Below are 19,603 nucleotides of genomic sequence, written 5' to 3'. Positions count from 1 at the left end.
TAAACTCCAGACCCTCAATTCTGAGGAGACGTTGGGTAATTAACAGGAAGAGGAACTGAGTGAAGATAGTCAAGCCATGAGTAGCACAGTGCTGGTGTCACTTTTTGAGAAAAACAGTACTTGACCAGGTCTGGAAGTACAATCCTAGTTCAGTCATTTAGCATCCATGCAATTTGGATCAGTTCATGTCATTCTCTGGGTCTCAGTGTCCTCAAGTAAAGGTGGACATACCCAGGGTCCTTTCAGGCTCTGATGTTCTCAGCATCCATGGGTCTAGGACAGTGTCTCATCCACCAAGAATCCAGCCCGGGTTTTGCATGGGACTCTGTGCAAGTCAAACCCTTGGTTACTCAGAAAACTGGTCACACTGCCCAATAAATCCTCCTGCTCTTTAATTTCACACAACAGTGCAGAGTCTAATCACAACTCGGATGGAAATAAAAAATTACCAGGCTGCCCTCCTCAACTTATTCCAGACAAACATGCATGTCCTGGCTCCTTTCTGAACCCCCCATAAAAGACTCAGTAGGCCTCATGTGCAATAGGCTTCAATGAGAGTCACAAGACAAGGCATTGAATTTGTTTTTACTGCCTCCTCAGAGCTCTCCCACACACTGTCTCTTCCTGCAGCTCTTTATTTTCCTCTTGATACTTCTTATATTTAAAATGAATTTACATGTATTTGTTTACTTTTTTATTGTGGAAAAATATACATAACATAAAACTTGCCATGTTGACCATTTTCAGGTGTACAGTTCAGTAACATTAAGTACATTCACCTTGTTGTACAACCTATTTAGTTAATTCTTCATTAAAAAAAATTACCATATGCCTTTAGAAACAAACTCAAATAGCACCTAAAGTTATCAAGTGAAATATAAGTCTCCCAGTCATTCATTTCAAAAGAAATAACTCTTAAGTTTCTTTTGGATCCTTCCAGAAACATTTTTAATTTGTATACCAGCACATTGTGCTGCCCCTTGCTTTTTTCATTTGACAAAATATCTTGGAGCTGTTTTATGTCAATTCATACAGATCTTGTTTTAAATATGAGATTATGAGACAATTGATTTAATCAGTATCCTATTGATAGCATTGTGTTGTTTCTAGTTTTTGTTGCTGTTGTTTCTCTCACAACTGTTGATTTTGCTATTACAAATAATGCTGCAATAACCATCCTTATATATATAACTTGTCATTTATTACCTACTACACCTGTCATCTCAACTCCTAACTGTGGAATTGCAGGATCAAAGGGAATGTGCACGTAATTGGTTTATTTTTTTAAAGACTCTCTTCTTGGTAGAGTATAAACATGAAGTAATTTTGTTTTACCAATTGTCGCTTTTTTTTATGTTTATTTATTTTGAGAGAGAGCGAGAACATGTGCAAGCAGGGGAGGGGCAGAGAGAGAGGAGGGAGAGAGAATGCCAAGCAGGCTCCATGCTGTCAGCACAGAGCCTGATGTGGGGCTTTATCCCACGAACCGTGAGGGGAAACCAAGAGTTGGATGCTTAACCAACTGAGCCACCCAGGTGCCCCTGACAATCATCACTTTTAATGATGTTATATTGAATACACTTCAGGATCTTAAGGGTGTCTTGAGAAAATTCCATACATTTCCAGTCCATTTAAAACTTCAAAGCTGATTCAAATCTCTACCTTCCCTTGAGAAACCTAGGAGCTCCTTCAATGATAGAAATGGAATGGAGGCAAGGTAAAAGGCAAACGCCTCTTGACTTTAAATATCTTGGCTGTGCTGCTTCTCTGGCTAAGCCAGGCAGATAGTTGATGTTATTTGTGTGGCAGGCATCAAAATGTTGAGTTTTTTGAAGGGGTCTGGTGAAGCCTCCCTCTTTGCTGCATAGCTCCCCTGACAAAGATGATCTGGCTCCAGCTCAACCTTCTATTCATTCCCCACCTTAGCTTCTAATACAGGACCACTGGGGTCCTTCACTCCACGGCTATTGCTCTCCAAATAGGTAACCTTCTTGGATGGAATACTGGCTAGATAATTCAAGCACAGATACTTTCTGTAGGATCCTCTCAATACGTAGGACAAACAAGTGTCCTTGCCACACTACATCATGGAAAGCCAGCTGCTATACACTTTCTCCAATTCTTTTTCCCATATTAGGTAGGCACAGGGGAAAATAGACCTGTATATGCCTAAGCAGACCTCATTTGGAAATGAAATTTTTATCTCCCTTTCTTTCTGGTGTCCCTAATTTCTATTAATGATTCTCTTGGCTTCCCCACTCACTTGGATTCAGGGAAGGGAAAGCACTCATCCTTCTGTCACCCAAGGAAAGGAAAACGTCTCACCATGATCACTGTAGTCTATTATCAGAAGACCACTATTGACCATTTCTCCCATTCCTCCTGTCTTCTTAAATAGACTCAGAATGCTGTTGAGGTGGTTGTGGTGGTGGTGGTGGTGGTGGTGCCACTTTTCCTTCCTTCCAGAAGCTCTACGGAGGTGTTTGACCCCATCTCAAAGTGATCAGTTGATGGTTCTCTGGAAAATGTATACATATCTAGTTTTTCTTACCTAGTGTCTTGTGGTGTCAACTTTCAGTTTTAAATGCAATTTATGAACAGAAGTCCCTCTCAATTTATTGTTACATTCATTTAGCTACTTACAAATTACTCTCTAAAAAGTAATGCCATCAACAGCATATGGGAATGCCTGGTTTGCCCAAGCTCTCCCTAACGTTCCCTTAACATTTCTGAAGACAAAACTTTTTAGCAAAACCAAACCTCACAACTTTCTTTGTCTTCTACAAAAGGAGGAAGAAAAAGAAGCCAGATTGGAAATGCAGAATACTGATCCCCCTGCTAGCATATGAGTATTTCCTGTGTAGATGTTGGACTATTTTGTGTGGATTTGCTTGACCTCTAATAATTAGCTATAGAGTAATGTCTTAGTTCTGCCAGCCTGAGAACAGGTACTACCAGAAGGCAGTGCACCTGTTGTGAACATAGGGCCTGCAGGGTAGAGGAGAAACCATGACTCCTTGAGGCCAATGTTGAGGTGCTTAGGGAGAGACCTCAAGGGAACTGTGTAATAAAAAATTTGGCTGGCCTTTGCCGCTGGGTCCTGGGAGGTAATCTCTAAATCCCTGGAATTTTTGGAGTAATAGGAGAGACTTTCTTATTCATGGTCAGTCCCTCAGACCATATGTGATAGTTTTTGTTAGCAAGGTGACTCATGATGGGCCCCTAGATCATTTATGCTAATGATATGGCTCAGGATGGAGGCTAGCTATGCCAGATGGTTGGGGTTTTAAGTGATGTGATATCAATTCAACTTCTAGAAAAGGGAGAGGTCTGGAGATTGAGTTCAGCTACATGGTAATGATTCAATCATGGCTATATAATGAAATACCAGTTAAAACTCTGGACACCAAAGCTTAAGTAAGCTTTCCTCTGCTGTGTGTATTATCACACATAGACGTGTTGTCCAGGAAGGCAATATGTCCTTGAGGATGATGGGAGCTTGAGATCTTCCCAACCTGCCCTACATATCTCTTCTTTTGGCTGATTTTGCTTTGTATCCTTTTACTATAATAAAAACTATAAGTATAGCACTTTCTTGAATTCTCTAAGTCATCCTAAAATATTATCAAACCTGAGAGAATAGTGGGAACGCTGAAATTTGTAGCCATCAGGTTAAAAGTTGGCCTGAGCACCCCTGAACTTACAGCCGGTATCTAAAGTGAAGGCAGTCTTGTGGAGGACTATGCCATTAACCTGTAAAGTTTAGCCTAATTCTGGGTAGTTGGTGTCAGAACTCATTATAGGGAGGTAGAATCTAGGCAAAAGCTGGAAACATGAGGTTCACTCACCCTTATTCTTGTGGAGAATCTATTTCCATGACACAAAGAATTAAAGAAATTAACTTCCATCAGTTCTTCTCTTCATTACTGAAGAGTCAAACATCCCTGTGGCTTAGCGAATAGATTGTCTGCCTGCAATGTCCTGTCCTATCTCCACTCCAAAGACTTGGCCCAATGGGCTAATTCTGTAGGCCAAGGTAAGAGAATACTAGGTTCATAAGGAACCATAAGTTATTCAACTTTGTGTCCCTCTCTGAGAACCTACAACAGTTCTTCCCTATGATAGTTACTCAAAATAATAATAGTAGTAATAATAATAATTTAATGAAACTCAGGGGGCGCCTGGGTGGCGCAGTCGGTTAAGCGTCCGACTTTAGCCAGGTCACGATCTCGCGGTCCGTGAGTTCGAGCCCCGCGTCGGGCTCTGGGCTGATGGCTCAGAGCCTGGAGCCTGTTTCCGATTCTGTGTCTCCCTCTCTCTCTGCCCCTCCCCCGTTCATGCTCTGTCTCTCGCTGTCCCAAAAATAAATAAACGTTGAAAAAATAAAAAAGAAAAAAAAAAAAAAAAGAAACTCAGGAAGGTCCACATAGAGTGGCCAAAGGGCTTGAGAATAATCCATCTTACGGGTTAAAAAAAGAATAGACCAGGCCAAAACAATTATGACTAAAAGGAGATGCGATAAAAGTTTATGAAATAATGAGGGTTTGGATGAGCTAACCAGAGAGTGCTTATTCTGTTAAATTTCACAGTATTTAAATCTTGAAGCAGGAAAATTTAATACAAGCACTATACACAGTGGGTAATGGACTAAGAAAACCCATTACTCAGAGAAATAGTGCAAGTTGAAAATAATCAAAAGGGCTTAGAGGAAACTCAAGAGGAATCAACCAAAATAGATTATTTCCTAAGAAAAAAATTAAAATTTTGAATATTTGGGGCACCTGGGTAGCTCAGTCAGTTAAGTGTCTGACTCTTGATCTTGACTCAGGTCATGATCTCACAGTTTGTGAGTTTAAGCCCCATGTTGGGCTCTGCTCTGACAGAGTGAAGTGTGCTTGGGATTCTCTCTCTCTCTCTCTCTCTCTCTCTCTTTCTCTCTCTCTCTCTCTCTCTCTCTCTTTCTCTCTCTCTCTCTCTCTCTCTCTCTCTCTCTCTCTCTCTCCCCTCTCTATCTTTCTCTCTGTCCCTCTCTCACTTGTGCTCTCTCTCTGTCCTCTCTCAAAATAAATAAATAAACTTTAAACAAAATTTAGAAGATTTATCATAACTTTCTGAGGTCATGGAGCAGAGCCAAGCATTCACACGATATGTGCTTAGGATTCACTCTAAAAGTAGAGCTCTCAGTCTAGTGGATATGGAGATGACTCAGTCACATCTCCCAAAAGGAGGGGACCCATTACATCAGATCCTGGCTTAGCCTATTTAGGATTCTCTGGGACTCATTCAGTTGCCCAGTCATGCTGAACTCTGTGTCTTGCCCTCAGATGTCAGTTTATATATCCCAGAAGAAATCCTTTCAGTCCTCCCTACTGAGTCCCTGACAAACTTCCATTTCAACTGTCACTCTCACATACTCTGGTGGGAAGGGATATGGGACAAATTTTGGCAATTTGTCATCATGTACTGAGGAATCCAGCCCCAGGCCAAAATCCTATGTGTGATATTTCAGACCCGATCATAAGAAATTATAAGGCTTTGCCTGTCTGGCTACATAGGTAGAAGCTGCCTTCCCCACGCCAGACTTGATGCATTGCCAAAGCATGGCAATTTTCTGGCAGAAGTCACAGTCAAGGACTCAGCCCTCTCTCTCCCCACCCAAACCAGCCATGCTCATGTACATATCTATATTCCTAACCAAAAAGCCTCCAGATAGAGTCCTCTTTATTGGGCTTGGTTGAGACACTTTACTCCACTTTGACTCCATACCTTTCCATTACTATCCCTTCCCTCCCTCTCCCTCCCCCTGGCCCACAGGTCCATAAAAAGGCGGGAGCCTTTTGTTCAGGTATTCTTGACAGTAAGATGATTCCCCTCATATGTACTGCATTCACCTGAAAAGCTTTTTAAATATGTTCATTAACAAGCTAAATGCCAAGCAATAAGAATTATGAAACTAAATTTTGGTGCATCTATAAGATATAACACTATGAAGGTATTAAAATTGATATTGGAAATAAATGAAAAGATGCTTATTGTAAGTATTCAAAGTAGAATATACTCTGTATTTGTATTCATGTAAAAAAAATATGTGGTCAGCCTAGTTACCAATGTTCACCTCCACAGCATTACCAATGGTTACTTCTGGGTGGTGAGGTTATACATGTCTGATTTCCTTGTCTATCTGTATTTTCTAATGCAGGATAACCATATATTATTTCTTTAATAAGAAAAAACAATAAACATAATTATTTTTAATGTGTGTATACTCCTTGAATGAACAATTCTAAATCTAAGAATTCATCTTAAGAGTATAATTTTAGGGATACCTGGGTGGGTCAGTTGGTTGAGTGTCTGACTTGGGCTCAGGTCATGATCTCATGGTCCATGGGTTTGAGCCTTGCGTCAGGCTCTGTGCTGACAGCTCAGAGCCTGGAGCCTGCTTCGGATTCTGTGTCTCCCTCTCTCTGTATCCCCTCCCCCACCTCTCAAAAATAAATAAAACATTTTTTAAAAAGTATAATTTTAAATATGCATGTGAAGATTTAGCTAAGTGATATTTATTGCAAAGTTGTTTATAATGGTGAAAATGTAGAAACAACTCAATGTCTAGTGCTAGGAGCTTGGAAAAATAAATTATTACATTTGTAGATTACAATAACAGGTAGCTAAATTAAATACTTAATGAAAAGATGTTCATAATATACAATAGGTTTAAAAAAAAAAAACCAGTTTACAGAACAGTGTATTTCCATATCTTTTGATCCAGAAATTCCACTTCTAGGAAATACTAGCACAAAGAAACAAGTATAAATATCTGGATTATGTCATTTCAGTGAGAAATTAGAAGCTACACACGTTTTATCAATGGATAATGCTAAAACACAATGGCACATTCATATAATGGGCTATTAAGGCAACTGTTGACAAATATGAAATAAATTCCTGTGAACTAACATGAAAAATATCATGACGTATTCTTAAGTCAAAACATATCTATATGGAGAGATTACCAAGTACATTCTAAATCTATATTTGTGTACTGTTTCAATAGCTTTACAATAAACACCTCTAAATTTTATAATCAGAAAAATATGTAAAAACATTTTAATACAATAAATTATATGTATATGTGAGAGTATTATATGCATAGCAAAAAGTCTGAAAGAATATTAAAACACTGACTGTTAGTGGTGCCTGGGTGATTCAGTCGGTTGTCTGACTCTTGATTCTGGCTGAGGTCATGATTTCATGGTTCGTGGGATCAAGTTCTGCATGGGGCTCTGCGCTGACAGTGTGGAGCCTGGTTGGGATTCTCTCTCTCTCCCTCTCTCTCTGCCCCTCCCCTGCTCACGTTCTATTTCTCGCTCCCAAAATAAATAAATAAACTTAAAAAAAAATTGTTGATGGTTATTTCTGGGTGTTGTGAGTAGAGCTGATTTTTATTTTGCTATTTTTTCTATTCAATATTCTTTGAGATTTTTACAATAAATATATGATTTTATAATAAGAAAAACTTTTAAAACTGCTTTAATTTTAGGACTTTCAGTTTCATTCTTAACAATCCCAAATGCCCTGCCCAGGGCTTGCCTACAGCTCCGGACTTCCCACCATGGAAATGCAGTGTTTCACAATCAGAGGCAGCTTAGTTAAAGGCAAAAAAGACCAAAAAATCCCATTCACAAAAGACCACACATTTTATGATTCCATTCATAAGGAATCCCAGAATAGGGAAATCTATAGAGAGAGAAAGTATATTAATGGTTTCTTAAGGTGAAGGGTTGGTGGGGAGGGGAAATGAGGACTAGGGGGTGATAGACAGCTAAAGAGTATGGGATTTCTTCCATTGTTTTTACTTATATATTTTCTTTTATGTTTTATACCATTTATGTTGGTGAGTATATACTATAGTGGTCTAAAGGAATTTTACATTTCAAGAAAGTTCAATAACTATCAGAGCCATGCTGCTTCATTATTCCCATTTCCCAGATAAGGAAACATGCTAGGGAGCAAGTAGCGTGTTGGTTGCACGGCTCACAAGTAGAGGCAAGAAGCCTCTCTGTCGCTGCAGCTCACCCTCTATCTGCACGTGAACTTTAGTTGTGCTGGAGATGGGCTAGAAACGCTTTTTCTCTCAAGGGTCTCTTCATGATGGCCCCATCTTTAAAAAAAATTGTGGTAAAATGTACACAACAAAATTTACCACTTTAGACATTTTTAAGTTATACAATTCTGTAGCATTAAGCACACTCACACTTTTGTGCATCCATCACCATCATCCCTCTCCAGAACTTTTTCATCTTCCCCAATTGAAACTCAATACCCATTAAACAATAACTCCTTATTCTTCTCTCCCTTTCCCCACAACCCCTGGTAACCACCATTCTACTTCTGTCTCTATGAGTTTGACTACTCTAGGTTGCTCACATGAGTGGAATCACACAATATTTGTCATTTCATGACTAGCTTCTTTCACTTAGCATGATATCTTCAAGGTTCATCCATGTTGTACCATGAGTCCGTTTTTCATCCCTTTATAAGGCTGATTAATATTCCATTGTATGTATACACCATGTTTGTTTATACCTGGTGATGGACTCTTGAGCTTCTACCTTTTGCCTGCTGTGAATAATGCTGTTATGAACATGAGGATACAAATAATGGGTTCAGGTCCCTAAGTTCAATTCTTTGGGGTATATACACAGAATTAGAATTGCTGGATCAGATGGTAAGTCTACATTTTATTCTCACCAGATGTTTTTTTCCCCCTGAGGTAATAAAATTACCCTAAAATTGGTGATGCTGCACATATCTGTGAATATATTAAAAATTACTGAATTATAAAGTTTAAGTGGGTGAATTGTATGTTATTGAATAAATAAATAAACCTGTTTTTCTTTACATTTATTTATTTATTTTTTATTTATTTTTTTTTTAATTTTTTTTGGGACAGAGAGAGACAGAGCATGAACGGGGGAGGGGCAGAGAGAGAGGGAGACACAGAATCGGAAACAGGCTCCAGGCTCCGAGCCATCAGCCCAGAGCCCGACGCGGGGCTCGAACTCGCGGACCGCGAGATCGTGACCTGGCTGAAGTTGGACGCTTAACCGACTGTGCCACCCAGGCGCCCCTACATTTATTTATTTTTGAGAGACAGGGAGACAGAGCACAAGTGGGGGAGAGGCAGAGAGAGAGAAGGAGACAGAATCTGAAGCAGGCTTCAGGCTCTGAGCTGTCAGCACAGAGCCCGATGCCAAGCTCAAAGTCACAAACCGCAAGATCATGACCTGAGCTGAAGTCAGATGCTTAACTGACTGAGCCACCCAGGTGCCCCAAACCTGTTTTTCTTAAGGCAAAAAAAAAAAAAAAAAAAACCCAACACATTTGCTTAAGAATGCCAAGGTTGACCTCTTCTCAACTTTCATCCCCCAAAAAGGCTGCACAAGCAGCAGTCTTCCCAACCTCAAAGGACTGGCACTTTACATCGACTGTGTTGGATTCAGGACATCTAGTTTCGGGGAGTCTGGTGCTTATTAAAACTCTCCCTCTGGCTGCGTGGGGCCACGGTGCATTAAACATTTGGTGACTAAGGTGGGTTGGAGAATGTCCATTTTATTAATTTAATTATTCTTAATACAATGTTTACTTTTGTTTCCCACAGGTGTTCCCCTCTACATCTTGTTCCTGCCTGTCCCATGGAACTCACTGTCTGACAAGTAAGGCCTAGGAGACAGGTTCCCTGCTAAGACTCATAATGGCAATGCTTTCCATTGGTCTCCCATCATTCCAGCAAGCACCAACAAAAGACGTCTCTTACCTTTTAAAGGCTAGTTGGGGGTTGAAAATTTAACCTAAAAGTCATTTAAGTGCATGACTGTAACATGAAAAAAAAAAAAAAACACCAAAACCCTTTACAATAATCTAGTAATTACTGTGACTCAGTCCCCATGGTTCATATAAGACCAGTATCCATACATGTAAAGACCAGAAAGCTTCCCACTCACTTTATAGGAAATTATTTAATTTGGGTTCCTGAAACTGTTCTTACTCATTGTGTTATTGGAATTCTGGAGAGACTCTGCCTTTCTTGGTCAAAGATGATCCTGTTGCTGCTTTTATTTCTTAGGATGATTTCTCACTCTGGCATCATCTTTAAGTATTTTTTAGGTATGCTCCCAGTGTTCATACAAATATTCATTTCATCTCTCTGAACTTCTTTCTTCATTTTTAAAATAAAGAATTTGAACTAGAGTTTCTCTAAAAGCTTTGCCAGTTTTGATATTCTGTGCTTACATACCAAGTAAATTATAGAGGAAAGTATTTATTTGGTGGACATTTTTTTTCTCTTAAGGAGTTTAGCGTCCATTGGGACCCTTTTTTTTCCTACCCAGGGTCATAGACACTTACCCATAGGTTCTATTACCTCTGATTAGCCAGCAATCAGGAAACCACACAATTGGTTCCAATATACCTGTCCAGTTATCTCCCAGTGTTCTCCTTAAAAACCTCCCCAGTTCTCTCAAAGTGGACTTGAGAGAGTGGGCTTGTCTTCATTCCTGCCTCCAAGTTCATGATCATGTTGTTCCCTCTACTTGGACTATCTTCTCCTATCTCTGCCTTTTAAGATTCTACCCTTCTTAGACTAGGTCAGTTTCCCTTTCTCTGTGAAAATTTCTTTTTATGGTCCTTGAGAGCAGAAACCATGAAGATATATCTTTGTATCTTCAGCATCTGTCACCTTAAGCCAGAAAAAATTTCAAAATATTGGATGATAGTATCTCTTTTGAATTGTTATTTGTGTGAATGTTTTACACTACAAAACTACAAATTTCTTGAGGGCAGGGACCATGTACATAATCCTCTGACCTCTTCATAGCTCTTAGCAGGATATTGTACAGAATGAACACCAATAAATAGAGTCTGAGAATAAGAATAATATGAGAATCATTCCCTCTTACTTCCGAGTTCTGAACAACAAAAATATCACTCCAGGAATCATATAATAATTCAAATATCAGTTTTTATGGTAATGCTAGATTAAAGAACACAGCCTGGATTAGAAGCCAAAATGAGTTTCATACTCCTCCTTCCCAAATTGAACTTAACCATATTGAACCAAGCATAGGCAGAACTTGTACAACCACAGGCTATCTACAGAAGGAGGGTCTTCCCCAGTTAGTCTACCATACAAAGAAAAGAAGAATGCATATATCCTATGGGAAACATCATTAAAAAAAAAAAAAAGCCAAGCAGGGATTTGGCCATGTGAATGCAGTGATCCTTTTTCTAAAACAATCATACAAACCAATCTACCTCCCATGAGAGACAACAGGTGGGAAGTGAAAATAAGAAGGATTGTAGCCTTCTCCCTAACACTTCCAAGAAATTAGAAGGACTATGTAAGAAAACATGGAAAGGGAGAGGTTGGTATCTCTTACACTTGATAAATATTTATTGAAAAAACAACAAAAGAATAAATGCCATTCTGACAGGAGTCCATTCTTAGAATGTAGCATTCACAAACTATCCACAGCCTTCTAAGTACCAGTGCAAGCTGGAGACAGCCTTTGGAGGTCAGTTTGAGGCCAGGCAGGGAGCATCTCAAGAACTTGAGCTGGGTGCTGAGTCTCAATGCCTGTTGCTACTAATTGGCTAAAAAGGATGAGGCCTGGGGATTCTATGACTTTCAGGTGAATTTCAAGGTAAAAATTCTGGAGACTTATTTTAATTTTCAAATGAAACAAAATGAAAAGGGAGTTAAGATGAGGAATCAGGAAGGTGAAAAATAGAAGTTACCTTTTTCATGAGAAGGGTTAGCATGGGGGACAGGAAGAGGGGATCTTTAAGGGCTTAACCTAGTCAGAGTTCCACTGCTAATTCCAGTTCATTGATTCAGTGTTCTGGGTTTCAAGTAATACCAGGAGAGTCTACAGCAAGAACAATGACTCTGCCTATCCCAAACACATCTGCCAGTCTGATGCAGGGATGTCTTTCTTTCTGATCTACCTTGAATCCCCCCATTCCAATTAAGTAGAATCCTTAATGTCACAAATCATTCTGGACAGAAATTTTATCTTCAGAAAGTTTCCATTAAAACATGCATGGGTGTGTTCTCTAGCCTCTTCAAGGTCTGTGTAGTAATATCTCAATTTATAATTCAGCTGGGTGCCCAAGTAATTCCAGGTTATGAGACAGATATTTCACAAGTTACCTTTAAGCAATAGCCCAGAGTAACATTAAGACTTAAATTTAGGGGCGCCTGGGTGGCTCAGTTGGTTAAGTGTCCAACTTCGGCTCAGGTCATGATCTCACAGTTTGCGAGTTGGAGCTCCACGTCAGGCTCTGTGCTGGCAGCTCAGAAGCTGGAGCCTGCTTCAGATTCTGTGTCTCCCTCTCTCTCTGCCCCTTCCCCCACTCACACTCTGTTTCACTCTCTCTCAAAAATAAGTAAACGTTTTTTAAAAGTTTAAATTTCCCCAAAACCTTGTGAAATTGAAGTTCAATTCAACATTCATTGTTGGAAGAAAAGAAGTATTAAATATGATAGAAACATTCAATAAAAAGTAATATCAATTACTCTAAACATGGAAACTATTTAGCCATTTCTGTTAAAATTGGTAATGAAACAGGAAATTTCCCATCATTGCTGTTCACTATTGTTTTGTAGAGTTGGAAAATGCAAAAAAAAATGAGAAAAAATGTTAAATTATTGTAAATACTGGGAAAATACTAAATTATTTGGTTTTGATTGTTTATCTAGAATTTTTCAAAGACTCTATTAAAAAACATAATGGAGTTAAAATAAAGTTGGATAAGATGGCTAGATATCAAATAACTTTTTAAACCTAATTTTTCCTATATAAGCCAACTATGTAAGTGGGAAAAATATTACCCTCAAAATAGTGACAAAACTATAAAATACTTAGCGATAAGTTAACTAGAATGGGAGAAGCATTCCAGAATAGTGGAAAAGGGCCTCCAAAAATCCACATCTTCATAAAAGCAACAAGAACACTTACAAAAAATTGTCAAAATCAACGTTTTCAGAACTGTGGAAATTAATTTTAAAAACCTGCAACAATCCAAAGAATATTTATTCAAATAGAGTGGCTGAATCTCAATAAGAACAATAAGCTTTCTAGTATCTTAATTTGTCCTATTCCCAGTTGCCTCACCACAGTCCTGCAGTAGATTGAAAGACCAACAGCCTTACAACTATGATAGCTGTGGAAAGCAGCAGTCTAGCAGCCAATGGAGGGTGCATAATGGAGTTGGAGCTCTCCCCAAAGCCCCATCCAAACAGCCCATAATCACAGAACTGTCATTATGTGACCATCTGATACCTCCCAGAAAAAGTCCCATTCATAGGGCTTATCTTTATCTGACCTGGCTCAGACCGTAGTCAATGAGAGAAGCTCTATCCCCGGAGTGTTCGTCAAAAATGATCAGTGACAATTTTTTAATATCACAGCCTCTTGACATAGCAGAACGAGTTGAGGAGAATAAGAGACTGGCCTAAAAAAAAAACTTAAAAGAAAAATCTGGAGAATGAAACGTTTTTTAGGGGGATTTGAAGAGTTCTCACATCTTTCTGGAGATGTAGAAAGCCAAATATATATGCAGAGCTGTGTGCATACCCAGAAAAGACCTGGGAAGACCCTTTCACTTTCACTTCTGGGTGACCTGGAGACTCTGAAATGCAGGAGGTGAAGGCTAAATCAGAGTTATAAACTGCTAGAGCATTAAAGTCTTGCCCCAACACACACACACACACACACACACACACACACACACCCCTCTTCAGCAAAGGATGGAAAACTTATTGTTTCAAAGCATTGAAGGAAATCTCTATTTAATCAGCTGACTACTGAGCTAACTGAGCAGAAACCTCAGTGACATCACAGGACAAAAAACACAGACTTCACAAAATAAGCCAAGGAAGTCACTAAACAAGCAAACAAACAACAGCAATAGTTACAGCAACAAAAAAACAAAAAATAAACAAAAACAACCCTTGAAGTTGGTGAAGGAAATCAGATTTACAGAGTTGTTACAATATATAATTTAATGTGCCCAATTTTTCAACAAAAAAATTATGAGACACACAAAGAAATAGGAAAGTATGGCCCATACACAGGGAGAGAAAAAGCAGTCAAAAGAAACTATTCCTGAGGAAGTCCAGATTTTGAACTTACTAGACAAAGTTTTCAAGTCAGCTTTACAGATACAGTCAAAGAATAAAAGGAAATTGTATGTAAAGAATTAAAAGAATGAGAATAATGTCTCACAAAATAGAGAATATGAATAAAGAGACAGAAATTTTTAAAAAGAACCAAGTAGAAATTCTGGAGTTGAAAATTACAATAATTGAAATGACAAATTCACAAGAGAAGCTTAACAGGTTTAACAGGTAGAAGAAGGAATCTGCAAACTTGAAGATAAATCAATTGAGATAATCCAGTCTCAAAGACTTTGTGTGACACAATCAAGTGTACCAACATAAGCATCTTGGGAATCTCAGAAGAATAGAGGAAAGGAAGGGCAAAAACAATATTTGAGAAACAATGGCTTAAAACTTCCCAAATTTGAAAAGAAGCTCAACACACTCTAAGTACAATAAGTACAAAATAATCCATACCTGAACACATCATAGTCAAACTGTAGAAAAGCAGACAGATTCTTTAAAGCATAAAGAGAAAAATGGTTCTTCAAATACAAGGAAGCCTCAACAAGATTAACAGATGACTTTTCACCAGAAACTATGGAGGTTAGAAGGCAGTGGGATGGTATATCAAAGTGCAGAAAGAAAAAACCATCAACCAAGAATTCTGCATCTAGCAATCATGTCCTTCAAAAATGAAGGAGAAAATCAATCATTCCAAGAAAACAAAACCAGACAGTTTGTGGTTTGCAGACCTGACCCACAGCAAATGCTAAAAGGAGTCCTTAGGTTAAAATAAAAGGTTACTTACTAGACAGTAACTAGAATCCACACGAAGAAAATTATAAAACTGTGTTGATGGGCTTATAATGTATAAAATAACACAAATAATATTGTGTAAAAATAATAGTACAAAAGAGAGAGGAGGGAATGGAGCTTTGTTGGAGCAAGATTTTGTATGCTATGAAAATGAATTTGGTATTACTCCAAATAGATTAAGTTCACATGTTAATTACAATACCCAGAGCAACCACTAAGAAAATAATTAAATATATAGTTAAAAGCAACAGGGTATATCTGAGGATTTTAGTGCCGGAATTAAGGACAATCATTTTAAGATAATGCCAACATAAAGTTCAGTATTCAAATTCCTGCAACAGGGAGACCATTTGTTCTAGTATGGGTTATTTTGTGGTCAAAAAAAGAGTGGAGTTCCAAGATTGGCAGACCTCTAGAATTTCATGGGAGGGAGAGCAGGAGGCATTTTCCCAAAGGAATGAATTTGGGGCAGAAAAAAATAAACAATAACCACTAAATGTGTTAACACTTCTTTAAACACAATTTTGATGATCAAAATAGTCTATTTAATGTGACTCTGACAGGTAACAATATATAGAAAATTTGTGCTATAATATAAACACAAATACATTTGTGAATGGGGCAAAGTGGATTAATAGTGACTGAGTATGGCATTAAGAAGTAGGACGATATAACAATTCTGGAATAAATTATGAAATACTGAAATAGAAGATTGGTTTCCCAAGGAAGTTGCAAAATCCATTTGGTTTCCTAAGTAATGTATTGTCTCTAATCCTAAGGCATGTGAAATTAATTTGATGTCAACTTGAATAAGTTGTAGTTGATTTTTAAAATTCCAAATAAAGTTAAAAGATAAACAAGAGATTAGGGAAAGTACATGCAATACATACAACATATTAAAGAGTTACCATCTGTAATGTATAAGCAATTCTTACACTTTGAAAAGACAAAGACCAGCAACTCAAGAAGAAAAATGAATTAAGGTATATGAAAAAGCAATTACAGAACAGAAAATCCAAAGCGGGAGAAAATAGCTTTACTAGTAATCAGTGAAATACAAATAATGGAACACCAAACTACCTCTATTCACTTATCAGGATGGCTAAAGCTATACAGAGCAAATTGTTACAGCCTTTTAGAAGGCAACCTATTTAACATTTTAAATAGACAGATCTCATATTTAGGAATTAATCCCTCAGAAATTAAAGTATCAAGCCATTTGGATATACATATACGGATGTTTATTGAAACATTCATGGAAGTGGCAATTTTTTTTTAAAGAATTTGAATGCCATGAATAGAGGAACTTGTAAACAAATTTTGGTATATCTTAAACACTATGCAGCCTTTAAAATAAAAGAGTGAATTCAAGTAATACTGGTTGAATTGGAGGGATTTTAAGACTCATTATTTATGAGAAAAGCAAGAAGCACAGAAGTCTATGACACCTCATTCTTTAAAATAAATAAAAAGAGGGGCGCCTGGGTGGCGCAGTCGGTTAAGCGTCCGACTTCAGCCAGGTCACGATCTCACGGTCCGGGAGTTCGAGCCCTGCGTCGGGCTCTGGGCTGATGGCTCAGAGCCTGGAGCCTGTTTCCGATTCTGTGTCTCCCTCTCTCTCTGCCCCTCCCCCGTTCATGCTCTGTCTCTCTCTGTCCCAAAAAAAAAAAAAAAAAAAAAAGTTGAAAAAAAAAATTAAAAATAAATAAATAAATAAAAAGAACAACAAAAAACAACTCTCTATATAGGAAGGAAATTATGTTGGCATGCTTAACTTTTTAAATAATTTGAGAGTGAGGGAGAGTAGTAAGGGGGAGAGTCAGGTAAGAAAAGATTAGAAAGGAGTGTGTATGAAAGAAAATATAGCACACACAAAATGATTCCATGTGGGCATATATAGATGGACATGTGCATAAAGAGATGCATGAATATATGATCACTGAAATATTAACAGTGGTTCTTTCAGGGTGTGGGGTTTTATTTCCTTTCTTATACTTTTATGTACTTGAATTTTTATAATAAGCACACAGTTTATATACAACCAAAGAATAGTTATTTATTTTAAAATGTGTGTGTGGCCAATTGCCACGGGGGATGAAGATGAGTCAGAAACACACCCTGCCTTGCAGGCCCTGACAGTGAGGAGACAGGAGGACACAACCAGCTACAACATACAGCTGAACTTAGTGTTGTAACAGAAACACAGGGTGCTGGGAAAGAGACATTCATTGATCTCACAGATCTGACTGGGAAGATCTGGAAGAACTTCATTAAAGTAGAAGGCATTTGAGTTGGATCTTGAAGGTCTGGGAGCAATTCAACAGGCAAAGATGGGGATAAAGGGAAATCCAGGATAAGGGGAGAGTGAGCAAAATAAACAGTGGCATTAAAAATCCAGGGGGAGGGGCGCCTGGGTGGCTCAGTCGGTTGGGCGGCCGACTTCGGCCCAGGTCATGATCTCGCGGTTTGTGAGTTCGAGCCCCGCGTCAGGCTCTGTGCTGACAGCTGAGAGCCTGGAGCCTGTTACAGATTCTGTGTCTCCCTCTCTCTGACCCTCCCCCATTCATGCTCTGTCTCTCTCTCTATCTCAAAAATAAATAAACGTTAAAAAAAAATTGAAAAAAAAAAAATCCAGGGGGAATTCACAGAGGAGCAATTGACAATGAGAAAGAATGAAATCCTGAGGCACCTGGGTGGCTCAGTCGGTTAAGCGTCCGACTTTGGCTCAGGTCATGATCTCACGGTTTGTGAGTTAGAGCCCCACGTAGGGCTCTGTGCTGACAGCTGAGAGCCTGGAGCCTGCTTCAGATTCTGTGTCTCTCCATCTCTCGGCCCCTCCTCTGCTCATGGTTTGTGTCTCTCTGTCTCTCAATAATAAATAAATGTTAAAAAAAAAAAAAAAAGAATGAAATCCTGCCATTTGCAACACTGTAAATCGAATTGGAGGGTATTATGCTAAGTGAAACAAGCCAGTCAGAGAAAGACAGATATCATATGTTTTCACTCATATGTGGAACTTGAGAAACTTAACAGAAGACCATGGGGGAAGGGAAGGGGAAAAATAGTTTCAGAGAGGGAGGCAAACCATAAAAGACTCTTAAATACAGAGCACAAACTGAGGGTTGATGGGGGGCGGAGAGGGGGAAATGGGTGATGGGCATAGAGGAGGGCACTTCTTGGGATGAGTAGGTATTGTATGTAAGCGATGAATCACAGGACTCTACCCCCAAAACCAAAACCAAGAGCGCACTGTATACACTGCATGTTAGTTAACTTGGCAAATATATATATATATATATATATATATATATATACACATACATATACACACACACACACACACATACATACAAAGAGGAGCAATTGACTCAGCTTCATATAACTGGAACACAGGTGTTAAGTGAACAGAAGGTAGGAAGCTCATTCACAGTTGTGAAAGTAGTTTAGTTTAGACTATACTCCAATTGCAGAGGGGAGTTACTGCAAGTTTGGCAACAGTGGGATGGGGTGCGCGGTAGGTAGGAGGAATGTTTTGTTTGTTTTATTAGGAGAGTGACATTCTTAGGTCTGTGTCGGGGGTGAGGAGAGACAGGAGGCAAGAAAACCAGTTAGGAAACTATTAAAGTGATTCAGCCCAAGGTAATAAAAGTCTAACAAGAGCAGCAACATGGGTATGTGGAGGAGGGGAAAGATTCCAGAATCATTTCTGAGGTAAGTAGTGCAGGCCTTGGTGAAAGACGGAAAACCTTCTGTGTCTGGCAAGTGAGGAGTTGGGAATACTCCCATCCAAGAAAGAGAACGCTGGAACTCCAGGTGGGAACCACACTCAAAGAAAGATTCCAGTATCTTGCAGAATGCAGAGGGGATAGTGAGAATAATGAGCTACAAGCATAGAGAAGTTCTGAGGTAAAATAAAAGCTCCACAGAGACCAAAAAGACAAATCCTCAATGTAGAACCACGGAACCAAAGATGTGGTTCTGCTCTCTGCAGTCAGCTGTCCTAAGGAAAAGAGGAACCCCAAAACCTTCTTAACTATAGCAACACCAAGGAGGAGGATCAGATGGGTCCCCCTCAGTTTCATGTTCCAAATGAAAGTATCTGGGGGCATAGAATGAGAGCTCTGGAAGGACTCCTGAATACAACTTCAGGCCTAATTCTTGCTCTTGGGCAAGAGATAACTCTTGGCATTCCCCTTTTCCTCTTATTTCCCCCCTTAGTAAAACCCTTCCTGTGAAAAGAATTCTGGTTAAGTAACACTGTGTATGAGACATCTAGGAATGTCACCGCGTACTTGTTGGGGTGGGAGTGGCCCCAGCTGGCTTTCCTCCCTGACTCCGTGGCCAGCCAAGGGTTTCCTCAAGGCAATGGTAAAAATGTGGCATTTCCCAACCAGCATAAATACGTCTGAGATTTTAAAATAAAACAAAAATATGAAAAGTCTAAACAGTTTCCAGAGACCCTTTCCAGATCTCTCACCCTATGACTTCTTCAGGGTATTTTAGACACAAAGGCTCACACACCTTTGAATGGAGGGACATCTCATTTGTGGCTTCCTTTTAACATTTCTGGAAAAGGTAATATTCTGGTCTTTTTTTTTTTAATGTTTATTTATTTATTTTGAGAGA

At 38.9% G+C, this 19,603-nt stretch overlaps 1 protein-coding gene across 2 annotated transcripts in view; it reads left to right on the top strand.

The window, feature by feature from the left end:
• Positions 1–19,603, top strand: part of LRRC58 (leucine rich repeat containing 58) — a 77,931-nt gene that overhangs the window by 39,129 nt on the left and 19,199 nt on the right. For both annotated transcript variants that reach the window (XM_023260203.2, XM_045036994.1), the window contains exon 4: positions 9,659–9,713. In XM_023260203.2, the coding sequence (XP_023115971.1) occupies positions 9,659–9,713 (55 nt within the window). The remainder of the gene's footprint in view (positions 1–9,658; positions 9,714–19,603) is intronic.

The sequence above is a fragment of the Felis catus genome, chromosome C2 (assembly GCF_018350175.1).
Source record: "Felis catus isolate Fca126 chromosome C2, F.catus_Fca126_mat1.0, whole genome shotgun sequence".
Taxonomy (NCBI): domain Eukaryota; kingdom Metazoa; phylum Chordata; class Mammalia; order Carnivora; family Felidae; genus Felis; species Felis catus.
This window is presented reverse-complemented; position numbering and strand designations above follow the sequence as displayed.